Here is a 12,958-nt window from a genome sequence, read left to right on the forward strand (position 1 = left end):
TGGGCAGTACACCGGATGGAACTCCAGTTATTGTTGTTTTTCAATTTTGCCTGGGCTGTATCAGTATTTGTGTATTAAATCAATAGGCTATCCCTCTGAGGCTAGTCTGTTTCGTCAATAATAGTCATTAGTGTTGAAACAAAATATTATTTGTGTAAATGAATTTGTTTATACCTTCTTAACTTTTTCTTTTTTTTCTGTTTCAGATACAATAAGCTTTCAAGAGAAATAAGAGAACTTGCTCGTAAGGTAAAAGAATTGGATCCAAAGGATCCATTTCGTGTGGAAACAAGTGCCCAGCTACTTGAAAAATTGTTAGTATTTGCCAAACATTGTCATATTTTATGGGCATATTTATTGCTGTTGGAGTGAAGACTACTGTGTAGGGCTCTCCAAAGATTGTTTGAGTAGATTATTACTGTAATTTGAAGTAAATATTTTAGTAGTTTACTGGGAATTTATTTTCAGCTATTACAATTTTTTGCATCGAGGATACCAGAAGCATCTATTCTGGATAACATTGTAGGTGAGCTATGGGGTCTTCATCGCTGGTTATACAACTCGGCCACAAATTTTACTTGGTCCTCCTCTTATTGTCAGTCACCTTCGAGGATAACTTCCAAGTCTTTATCTGTAATGGAGAATGCCCATTCCTCTGACACAGGGAGACCACTTGTAATGGATCATGGATTTGAATTAACTTATGCACAAATGTTTGTCCTTGGAGGGAAGGGAGAGTACACAGACACCCAAAGATAATCAACACAATAAGCCATGCTACACAACACTCTCACACATTTGCTGTTTTTAAACACACAGTTAACAATGATTTGCAATTACAAGGGAGGATTGGAAAGTAAAACAATATTTTTTTTCTCCTCTGGTATTGCAGCGGGAATGTTGAAATTTCACAATGATATATAGTTTGAAGTTTGTGCTACAGAGGGTATTTTCTTGCCATGTGCGGCTCTAGTAAGAGAAGCCTGAACTACAAAACAATCATGGCCCACATGTTACTGTCGTCAACTTGGAATAACAGCACAAGATAGTTCAGTATTCGTGAGCCAAAGGGCATAAACCAAGTGAAATTCACAGGGACATGTGTGGACCTCCCATGAGGGTCCGTGGGTAAGAATAGGCCCGAGGTATTCCTGCCTGTTGTAAGAGGCGACTAAAAGGAATTTCACATGTTTGTACCTTTATGTGATGATTGCCTGCAAGGTTTGACCTTCATTCTTCAACATTTTCCCGAAGAGCGAGCCAATTGGGGAAGGGCGCCTTACATGGTGCACCGTGTCCATTGTGCATTGAGATCTTTAGCCTACTTTCTCATCGTAACATTTAGGTCCTTCACATTCTCCATCGCTTGGGTGAGGACACCTTCCTGGTTTTCCACCATGCACTAAGCACTGACGCTTTCTGTGTCGATGATGACCATGGACTTCTTTGCACCTGATATCCAGAGCTTAAATATGGTCCAGGGTATCATATTTCACAGGGACCTTCTTTTGCAGGCTGATGATGAGCTTCGCACCAGTTTAGAGCGGCTAGGTGTACATTTCGTCTGGTGTGTCCACTGGGGTCTGCGGGATAATCAGGTGCCACCAGTGCCTTCATCTTGGCCTTTGAGGGTGATACATTGCCCGAGAAGGTCAAGGTGATGGTCTACTGCTGCAATGTAAAGCCCTATATCCCTCCCCCGATGTGCTGGAAGTTTGGCCATATGTCTTCCAGCTGTACTTCCAGTGTCACATGTTGAGATTGCGGATGCCCATCACATCCCAATACTCCATGTGCCCCGCCTCCTATCTGTGTCAACTGTGGAGAGTACCATTCGCCTTGCTTGCCAGACTGCAGGATTTTCCAGAAAGAAAGAAAAATGATGGAGTACAAGACCCTGGACTGACACCTACACTGAGTCTAAGAGAAAATTTGAACGCCTGCATCCTGTACGTATGAAATCGTCTTATGCCGCTGCTACAACAGTTCTGGCACCATCGGCTCTGCCAACCCAGGTCACCTCTCAGAGTTGGAGGACTACACCTGCCCCCTTAATGGTATGGTGGTGGGGGGGGGGGGGCACTTCCCTCCCTGTTGCTCTCACAGCATCTACTTCGGGAGCAACCTCCCACCCCCCCCGGACCATTGGGGATGTCTGTCCCCACTTATAAGCTGGAGAAGCATAAGTCTTCTTCAGTTTCTGTCGCTAGGAAGGGGTCCCTCAGGTCACTCCCTTCTCAGGTTTCTACCAGAGGGAAAGATGAAGAGCTCAAAAGCAGCTGGTCGTAGGGCTTCACACTCAACCTCAGTCCTAGAGACTGAGGCAGTGAAGTCCTCCCAGCCAGGGAAATCCAAGGAGCAGTGAGAGAAATCCAAAAAGAACACCCTTACTCGCCAGACTCTCAGACACAGTAGATGTAGACTGGTCAGGCAATAAATTGGTGGCAGCAGGTGACCTTGAGGCTTAAACTGCTTCATTGAATGATCCATGCCTTCCCAGTCTCATGATGACGTCATCCTCCAGTGGAATTGTGGCAGTTTTTTCCCATACCTGGCTGAGCTAAGGCAACTGTTAAGCTTTGCACCTGCTATCTGCATTGCCCTCCAGGAAACCTGGTTCCTGGCAATGCGGACCCCTGCCCTCCATGGCTATAAGGGATATTACAGGAACCATAGTGACTATAATCGAGTGTGTGGTAGAGTTTGTGTTTATGTAACGACACTGTGCCCCCCCCCCCCTTCCCCCTGCGGGTTCGGGGGTTAGAATAGGCCCGCGGTATTCCTGCCTGTCGTAAGAGGCGACTAAAAGGAGTCTCAAACTTTTCGGCCTTATATGATGGTCCCCTGTTGGGTTTGACCTCCATCTCTCAAAATTTTCCGAAGAGCGAGCCGATTGGGGAAGGGCGCCTTACTTGGTGCATTGTGTCCATCTTGCGATCAGACCTTTCGCCAGCTTATACACCGTTGAACTGCAGTCCTGTCCGCTCTCCATCTCTTGGGCATGACTCTGTTTCTGCGTGCAGATTACACCTTGCACTGTGCAGTGCCTCTTTCTGCACCGACGGCGACCATGGACCACATGTTACCTAACATCCAGCACGGTAGCCAGTCTGTTGTGGTGGGGCCGCCATGTACCCTGTTGGTTGTAGCCCCCTGACAACACAGGGTTCTCTCTACTGATGCCTGCGCTGTTAACTCCCCACGTATGCCAAGGAGTAGATGCCTATCCTCCTGGCGTATCGGGACTCCCGGCAACGGCCATCCTGCCAGGTGGCTCTTGCCGTGGCTGGGTGGCGCCTGTGGGGGGGGCCCTTGGTCGGAGTAGGTGGCATCAGGGCGGATGACCCGCAATGAAGCGTGGTACATCGTCTCTCGCTGGTGGCCAGCCGCCAGCAGTCTCTAAGCGTTCTCGGGCTCAGTTTAACGCTCAGAAGTATGATCCGAAAACGTTCCCCTCCCTGGCCACACCGTGGGAGGAACGTAAGTCTCAGGATGGCAGTAGCAGTTATTCGCCCCGTTTCTTAGTTTGTACGAGGGCTGTTGGGGAGTCTCTTCTCTCCACAAAGCCTCAGTTCTTCATCGAGCATTTAGAGGACAAATTTGGGGAGGTGGAGGGCTTGTCAAAAATGCGCTCTGGGTCAGTCCTGATACAAACGGCATCCTCTGCCCAGTCACGACGGTTACTCGCTTGTGACAAGTTGGGGGATGTTGCCGTTACGATCACACCCCATAAGAGTTTAAATATGGTCTACGGAGTTATTTACCATAGGGATCTTCTTTTCCAGTCTGATGAAGAGCTGCGCGCCAATTTAGAGTGCCGAGGTGTACATTTCGTCCGGCGCGTTCATGGGGGTCCGAAGGAAAATCAGATTGCTACCGGTGCCTTCATCTTGGCCTTCAAAGGGGATACATTACCGGAAAAAGTCAAGGTGATGGTCTACCGATGTGATGTTCAGCCCTACATCCCTCCCCCGATGCGGTGCTTTAAGTGCTGGAAGTTCGGCCATATGTCTTCTCGCTGCACTTCCAGCCTCACATGTCGAGATTGCGGACGCCCATCACATCCCAATACTTCATGTGCCCCGCCTCCCATCTGTGTCAACTGCGGGGAGCACCATTCACCTTGCTCGCCAGACTGACGAATGTTCCAGAAAGAGCGTAAAATCATGGAATACAAGACCCTGGACCGACTAACCTATACTGATGCCAAGAGGAAATACGACCGACTCCATCCTGTGAGAATGACATCTTCCTACGCTGCTGCTACAACACCTGTGCTAGCCCTGTCTGTTTCTCCAATTGTGGCCGGATTGACGAGTAATAAAACTCCTCCTGCCCCCTCGCCAGTGGGGGGCTCTACCCACCGGGTTGCTCCTGCGCCACCTACCTCAGGAGCAACATCATCCCACCCATCGGGGACGTCCGTCCCCACTACTAAGCAGGAGAAGTGTCCAACTTCTTCGGCTTCTCACGCTCGCAAGGGGTCCCTTGGGTCCCTCCCTTCCCAGGTTTCCACCAGCGAGAAGCCTGACAACCGACAATGGCGTAAGTGCCCACAATCAGCTGGTCGTAGGGCTTCACGATCCTCCTCCATCCCGGAGACTGAATCGGTGAAGCCCTCTCAGCCGGTGCGACCCAAGGAACGGCGTGAGAAACCCAAGAAGAGCTCTCAGCCCAAGGAACTCGCGGTGGCAGCCATCCCACCGCAACCTTCCAGCTCTGCGTCTGAGGATGCGGTGGAGATTCTGGCGTCCGCTGAAGACCTCGATCTCGCCGGTCCATCAGACGCCATGGAAAGCACTATCACAGGTGCTAAATCGGAGGCAGCAGGTGACCCAGAGGCGTAATCTCCCTTCCCAGTCCCGTCAAGCCTTTCTCAGCCATGGACAACACCATCCTCCAGTAGAACTGCAGCAGTTTCTTCCACCATCTAGCTGAGCTCCGCCAACTTATCAGCCTTCACCCTTTCCTCTGCATTGCTCTGCAGGAAACTTGGTTTCCGGCAATGCAAACCCCCGCCCTCCGTGGCTATCGGGGTTATTATAAGAACCGGGCAGCTTATGAAAGGGTGTCTGGTGGCGTCTGCATCTATGTCCTGAACTCTCTTCACAGCGAGTCTACCTCTCCACACACCTTTAGAGGCTGTCGCTGTTCGGGTGTGGACGCCACAGGCTGTTACCGTCTGCAGTCGTTACCTTCCACCGGATGGTGATGTCGCGCAGCATGTCCTGGCTGTTCTGATAGCTCAATTGCCTCCACCTTTCCTGTTACTGGGCGACTTTAACGTCCATAACCATCTGTGGGGTGGGTCAGTGGCAACAGGTCGAGGCGCCATCGTTGAGCATTTATTGGCGCAGCTCGATCTCTCGATCTTAAATGATGGTGCCTTCACACACTTCAGTGTGGCGCATGGCACATACTCTGCCATTGACCTTTCCATCTGTAGCCCTAGCCTCTTTCCGTCTGTCCAATGGAGAGTGCATGACGACCTGTGTGGTAGTGACCACTTTCCGATCTTTCTGTCACTGCCACAGCGTCAGTCTTCTGGGCGCCCTGGCAGATGGGCTATGAATCAGGCTGACTGGGACTTGTTCTCCTCCGCTGCCGCTATTGAGTCTCTCTCTCTAACGATGCCATTGATGCAGTGGTTCAGTCGGTCACTACCGGTATCGTTACTGCCGCCAAATATGCCATTCCCCGTTCTTCTGGGTCCCCTCAGCGGTGGACTGTGCCTTGGTGGTCTCCTGAGATCGCTGAAGCGATTAAAGCTCGCCGGCGGGCGCTCCAGCGTCACAAGCGACATCCCTCAATCGACCACCTTATCGCCTTCAAACGGCTGCGTGCGCGAGCCCGCTGCATTATCTGCCAATGCAAGCAGGAGTGCTGGGAGCGGTATGTGTCCACCATTGGCCTCCATGTCACTCCATCGCAGGTCTGGGCCAAGATTCGCCGCCTCTATGGCTATCGGACCCCTGTCAGTGTCCCTGCGCTCTCACTGAATGGAGCAGTCATTGCAAACCGCTTGGCAGAGCACTTTGCTATGAATTCCGCTTCTGCCAACTACCCCTTGGGCTTCCGCTCCATTAAGGAGCGGATAGAACGTCTTTCTTTTCGCACTCACCATCCTGAATTGTACAATGTTCCATTCAGTGAGTGGGAATTTCGAAGTGCCCTCGCCGCTTGTCCTGATACCGCTCCTGGGCCAGATAGCATCCACTCTCAGATGCTGAAACACCTTTCAGTGGACTGCCAGCGACACCTCCTCAATCTTTTCAACCGCATTTGGATCGAGGGTGAGTTTCCATCGCAATGGCGGGAAAGTCTTGTTGTCCCCATTCTGAAACCAGGGAAGAACCCTTTGGAGGTGGACAGCTACCGTCCCATTAGCCTCACCAACGTTCTTTGCACGTTGCTCGAACGGATGGTGAGCCGGTGCTTGAATTGGGTACTGGAGTCTCAAGGCCTTCTGGCTCCGTCTCAGGGTGGGTTCCGTAAAGGCCGCTCCGCCGCCGACAATCTGGTGAGCCTGGAGTCAGCCATCCGTACTGCCTTTGCCCGCCGTCAGCATCTGGTTGCTGTCTTTTTCGACATGCGGAAGGCGTATGATAGGACATGGCGTCATCACATCCTTTCTACGCTTCATGGATGGGGTCTTCGGAGCCCTCTGCCGATCTATATCCGCAATTTTCTGTCGTATCGTACCTTCCACATGCACGTCGCGGCCTCATATAGTTCCTCCCAAGTCCAGGAGAACGGTGTGCCACAGGGTTCTGTTCTCATTGTGTGTCTGTTTTTAATAGCTATTAACGGGCTCACTGTGGCCGTGGGAAATACTGTCTCCGCTTCCCTGTATGCTGACGACTTCTGCCTTTACTACAGCTCTATTGGCATTGCAGCTGCTGAACGTCAACTACAGGGCGCAATCCGCAAGGCGCAGTCTTGGGCTGTAGCGCATGGTTTTCAGTTTTCCGCAGCCAAGACCTGCGTTATGCATTTCTGCTGGCGACGCACTGTTCACCCGGAGCCGCAGCTTTATCTTGACGGCGAGCTTCTTAAAGTGGTGGAGTCACATAGGTTTTTGGGGATGGTTTTTGATGCCCGGTTGACTTGGCTGCCTCATATTCGGCAGCTTAAACAGGCGTGTTGGCGGCATCTAAATGCTATGCGATGCCTGAGCCACACCAGGTGGGGTGCCGACCGATCTACTCTCCTACGGCTTTACCAGGCGTTAATCCAGTCCCATCTGGACTAGGGAGTCTGGCTTATGGCTCAGCATTCCCATCTGCATTGCGGGTGCTGGACCCAATCCTCCACAGCGGGATACGCCTTGCCACTGGTGTCTTCCGAACCAGCCCTGTGGACAGCATACTTGTGGAGGCAGGTGTCCCTCCACTGTGGTTACGACGCCAACAATTACTGGCTGCTTATGCTGCCCATGTTTTTAGCTTGCCCGGGAATCCAAATTATCGTGTCCTCTTCCCGCAGTCAGTCGTTCATCTGCCAGAATGTCGGCCCCGGTTGGGTTGTCCGATCGCCGTATGTGTCAAACAGCTTCTTTCCTGGCATGGGTGTTTCCCTGTTCCACCTCCTTTTCGGGCCCCTCTGTGTACACCCCCGTGGTGTGTGCCTCGCCCTTGCCTTCGGCTCGACTTGGCACAGGGCCCGAAGGACTCAGTCCCTCCGGAGGCCTTCCGACGACGCTTTTATTCCATCCTGGCCACGTATCAGGGCTCTGGCGTTGTCTACACTGACAGGTCGATGATTGCTGGTCTAGTCGGTTATGCACTAACTTTAGGGGACCATTCTGAACAACGTTCGTTGCCGGCTGACTGCAGTGTTTACACTGCTGAGCTGGTCGCCATCTTTCGTGCCCTAGAGTATATCCGCTCCTGCTCAGGTGTGTCCTTCGTTATCTGTAGCGATTCCCTGAGTGGTTTACGAGCTCTCGACCAGTGTTTCCCTCGTTCTCGTCTGGTGATGGCTATCCAGGAGTCCCTGCATACTCTCGCCCGTAGTGGCAGGTCTGTGGTCTTTGTTTGTACCCCTGGCCATGTTGGTATACCCGGCAATGAAACTGTTGACTGCCTGGCGAAAGAGGCCACCAGTGCGCCATCTCTGGAGATTAGCCTCCTGGCGGCTGATTTGCGGGCAGTCTTACGCCGCAAAGTTCTCTCGTTTTGGGATGCTGAATGGCGCGGTCTGACCACCGCTAACAAACTCCGTGCCGTCAAGGACACGATGACTGTGTGGCGGTCATCCATGCGAGCCAACCGCAGGGACTCAGTCGTCCTTTGTCGGCTCCGCATTGGCCACACCCGACTCACGCACAGTTATTTACTGTGTCGTGAGGATCCCCCTCTTTGTCGTTGTGGGGCATCCTTGAAGGTGGTCCATATTCTGTCGGAGTGCGCCCTTTTAACCGTGCTCAGGCAGACTTTTGCAATGCCTGACACGCTCTCTGCTCTTTTATTAGATGACTCTACCATGGTGGACTTGGTTTTGTGTTTTATTCGGGCAGGGAGTTTTTATCCTTTAATCTGAGTTTTTTATTGTTGCTTTTAGCCTCTGATTTTAAACTGAGTTTTTAAAGTGTTCTTGGTGGTTGGCTTTTCCTCTTTTTCTCTACGGTCGGCCAACCACCGTCACACTGTGTGTTTTAATTTGTTTTGTCTGGTCTCTGTCAGAGTATTTCATGTCCTGTTTCGTCTGCTGTCTTTCCTGTTATTCGTTTTTTATTCTCTTTGGGTGGTTTTAGTTTTTATGGAACAAGGGACCGATGACCATAGTAGTCTGGTCCCTTTAATCCCACAAACCAACCAACCAACCAACCAACTGTGCCCCTTCAAACCGCTCTTGAAGCTTTGACTGTCAGAATAAGGACAACACAGGAAATAACTGTCTGCAATGTATATCTTCCTCCAGATCGTACAGTACCCCTGAATGTATTAGCTTCACTGATTGATCAACTCTCTAAATCTTTCCTACTTTTGAGAGATTTTAATGCCCATTACCCCTTGTGGGTTGGCACAATGTGTACTGCCTGAGGCAGAGATGTCGAAACTTTACTGTCTCAGTTTGACCTCTGCCTCTTAAATACTGGGGCCGCCACTCATTTCAGTGTGGCTCATGGTAGTTACTCGGCCATTGATTTATCAATTTGCAGCCCAGGATATCTCCCATCTATACACTTTAAAACACATGACGACCTGTGTGGTAGTGAACACTTCCCCATCTTCCTGTGACTGCCACGGTGTCAGGCCCATGGACACGTGCCCAGATGGGCTTTGAACAAGGCAGACTGGGAAACTTTCACCTTTGCTTTCATGGTTGAACCTCCTCCAGTAACATCGATGTGATGGTTGAGCAGGTGACTACAACAATTGTTTCTGTGGCTGAAAATGTGATCCCTCACTCTTTAGGGTGGCCCCAGCATAAGGCAGACTGTTGGTGGTCGCTGGAAGTCGCTCAAGCAATTATGGAGCATCGGCGATCTCTACAGCGGCATCAGCTGCACCCTTCCCTGGAGCACCTCATAACCTTTAAACGGCTTTGTGCCCGCATTCGCCAACTTATCAAACGATGGAAGCATGAGTGTTAGGAGAGATGCACCTCGACCATTGCATACCATACGTCACCTTCCCAAATCTGGGCAAAAATCAGACATCTTTTCGGGTACCAGACTTCAACAGGTGTTCCCAGTGTTACCATAAATGACATGATATCTACCGATGTAAATGCAATTGCCGAGCACTTTGCTTGAGCCTCTGTGTCTGAGAATTACTCCCCAGCCTTTTGCACTCTCAGACAGGGTAGGAAAGGAAAGCCCTCTCATTCACTACACGCCACACTGATTCTTATAACCCCCCTTTTACAGAGTTGGTGCTCCTCAGTGCCCTTGCACATTGCCCCGACACAGCTTCTGGGCCTGATTGGATCCACAGCCAGATGATTAAACATCTCTCATCTGACTACAAGCGACATATTCTCATCATCTTCAACCGGATCTGGTGTGATTGCAGCTTTCCATCGCAATGGCAGGAGAGCACCATCATTCCAGTGCTCAAACCCGGTAAAAACCCACTTGATGTGGGTAGCTATTGGCCCATCAGTCTCATCAACATTCTTCGTAAGCTGCTGGAACTTATGGTGTCGGCAGTTGGGTTGGGTCCTGCAGTCAAGTGGCCTACTGACTCTATGTCAGGGCAGCTTCCACCAGGGTCGCTCTACCACTGAAAATCTTGTGTCCCTCAAGTCTGTCATCCGAACAGCCCTTTCCAGATGCCAACACCTGGTTGCCGTCTTTTTAGACTTACGTAAAGCGTACGACATAACCTGGCAACATCATATCCTTGCTGCCACATTGTAGGAGCGGGGTCCCCAGGGCTCACTCCCGATTTTTATCCAAAACTTCCTGTTGCTCCATACTTCCCATATCCAAGTTGGTGCCTCCCATAGTTCCATCCATACCCAGGAGAATAGGGTCCCACAGGACTCTGTATTCAGTGTGTCTGTATTTTTAGTGGCCATTAACAGTCTGGCAGCAGCTGTCGGGCCCTCCATCTCACCTTCTCTGTGTGCAGATGACTTATTCATTTCGTACGGCTGCTCCAGTAGTGGTGTTGTTGAGTGTCGCCTGCAGGGAGCAATCCACAAGGCACAGCCATGGGCTGTAGCCCACGGCTTCCACTTTCCCACCACGAATATGTGTGTCGTGCATTTCTGTCGGTGTCGTACCGTTCATCCGGAACCAGCACTTTACCTTAATGACGATCCACTCACTGTAGTGGAGACATATTGATTCTTAGGTCTGGTTTTCGATGCCAGTTTAACTTGGCTCCCTCATCTTCGTCAGTTTAAATGGAAGTGTTGGCAGCACCTCAGTGCCCTCCACTGCCTGAGCAACACCAACCAGGGTGCAGATTAGGACAAGTCCGGTGTCATGTGGAGGCTGGAGTCGCTCCATTGAAGATCAGACATGCACTAGTGCTCACCAGTTACCTTGCACACATTCATAGCTCTCCTGAACATCCTAATTACCATCTTCTTTTCCAAACCGTGGTGGTTTACATCCCACATAGACGGCCCAGATCAGGGCTAACGATTGCGGTTCATGTGTGATCACTTCTGTCTGAACTGGAGTCTTTGCCTATACCACCTCTTCTCGAGGTCCGTTCACTTACACCTCTGTGGTGTAGCTGTAGGCCGAAGCTTTGCCTGGACCTTTCGCATGGCCCTAAGGACTCCGTTAACCCTGCAGATCTCCGCTGTCAGTTTCTCTCGATTCTTGAAGTGTTCCGGGGCTCTGAAGTGGTTTAAAACGACCTCTCGATAGCTGATGGTAATGTTATTCCTTTGTCCACAGAGGCTATATTGAGCACCATTCCTTGCCCGATGGCTGCAGTGTATTCACTGTAGAACTGGTGGTTATATGTTGTGCACTTCAGTATATTCATTCATGCTCCGAGGAATTGTTTCTTCTGTGTACTGACTCCTTGAGCAGCCTACAAGCTATCAACCAGTGATACCCTCGCCATCCTTTGGTGGCGTCCATCCAGGAATCCATCTATGCCCTGGACCAGTCCCATTGTTCAGTGGTGTTTGTGTGATTCCCAGGACACGTGGGCATCCCAGGCAACGAACTTGCTGACAGGCTGGCCAAACAGGCTACATGGGTACCACTTCTGGTGATGGCCATCTCTGAATCTGACCTGCACTCTGACTTAAACTGCAGGTCTTTTTGGCTGTGGGAGACGGAATGGCATAACAGTACATAGAACAAACTGTGTGTCATTAAGAAGACTACGAATGTGTGGAAGTCTTCCATGCGGGCCTCTCGCAGGGAATCAGTTGTCCTCTGCCGGCTCCGCATTGGCCACGCTTGGGCAACACCCGGTTACCTCCTGCGCCATGAAGACCCACCTCAGTGTCGGTGTGGCGCCCAGTTAACAGTGGCTCATATTCTGGTGCACTGTCCCATTTTGACTGCCCAGTGACGAAATCTCGGGTTACCGGACTCGTTGCCGCTCATTTTATCTGACAACACATCATTGGCTGGATTAGTTTTACGTGTTATTCGTGAAGGTGGGTTTTATCGTTTGATCTAACTTTTAGCGCATGTCCTTTGTCCCTCTGTGTCCTCTACCCTAGTGCTTTTAGGGTGGAGGTTTTAATGTGTTGCAGAGTGGCTGGCTTTTCCTTTTTATTCTCGTGGTCGGCCAGCCACTATAATCTGCTTTCTTGTTTTACTCTCTTCTGTTTACAGCATCTCTCTGTTGTTTTCTTGTCCTCTTTTGTTCCTATTAGTGTTCGTTGCCTTCCCTTCGTTCTTGTGGTTTTTCCTTTCTTTCCATTTTGTGTTTTATGTCTTGTTTGTTTTATTCTCACACTTGTAGCATTGTTTTACTAGGAACTAGGGACCGATTACCTTGTAGTTTGGTCTCTTCTCCCCTTTTTTAAACCAACCACCCACCATGCGTGGAATGTAAGAGGATGACTATATGGACCATAGCAATGTCTGCAGGTGGTGTACAGTCTTTCTAGATGGCCATACGAACCTTAGTGATCACCATGCTCTGGGCGGCCAGTAACAGTTGCAACCCCACAGAATATGAGAGCCATTGAGGCAACAGTTTTGAATGAGTGGCATGTGCAGCTGTGAATCTTACTGCAGCAGTTAAATATTTCTTATTGTGTAGTGTATGATACTGTTAATAGCACATTGAAATTTCATAATGTTAATGCTTGCAGGGTCACTAAGAACCTGACAGATAACTGCTTGCCTACATATTGCTGCTCGTCTTCAAGAGGAAATTGCCAAATTTGGGTGCAAGGTGCTCCAGCATCCACCAGACAGTCCAGATCTTGCACTGTCGGATTTTAATCTGTTTTGTTGCATAAAGAAATTCATGGCTTGCCAGAGCTCTGCAACAGATGAGTCAGTGAAATCAGCAGTCTGCAA

At 50.3% G+C, this 12,958-nt stretch overlaps 1 protein-coding gene across 2 annotated transcripts in view; it reads left to right on the top strand.

Annotated features, from left to right (window-relative positions):
- LOC126330054 (U3 small nucleolar ribonucleoprotein protein IMP3) overlaps positions 1-12,958 on the top strand; it is a 98,290-nt gene that overhangs the window by 15,609 nt on the left and 69,723 nt on the right. For both annotated transcript variants that reach the window (XM_049996306.1, XM_049996297.1), the window contains exon 2: positions 207-314. In XM_049996306.1, coding sequence (XP_049852263.1) covers positions 207-314 — 108 coding nt within the window. The remainder of the gene's footprint in view (positions 1-206; positions 315-12,958) is intronic.

Source organism: Schistocerca gregaria, chromosome 2 (genome assembly GCF_023897955.1).
Source record: "Schistocerca gregaria isolate iqSchGreg1 chromosome 2, iqSchGreg1.2, whole genome shotgun sequence".
Lineage (NCBI taxonomy): Eukaryota > Metazoa > Arthropoda > Insecta > Orthoptera > Acrididae > Schistocerca > Schistocerca gregaria.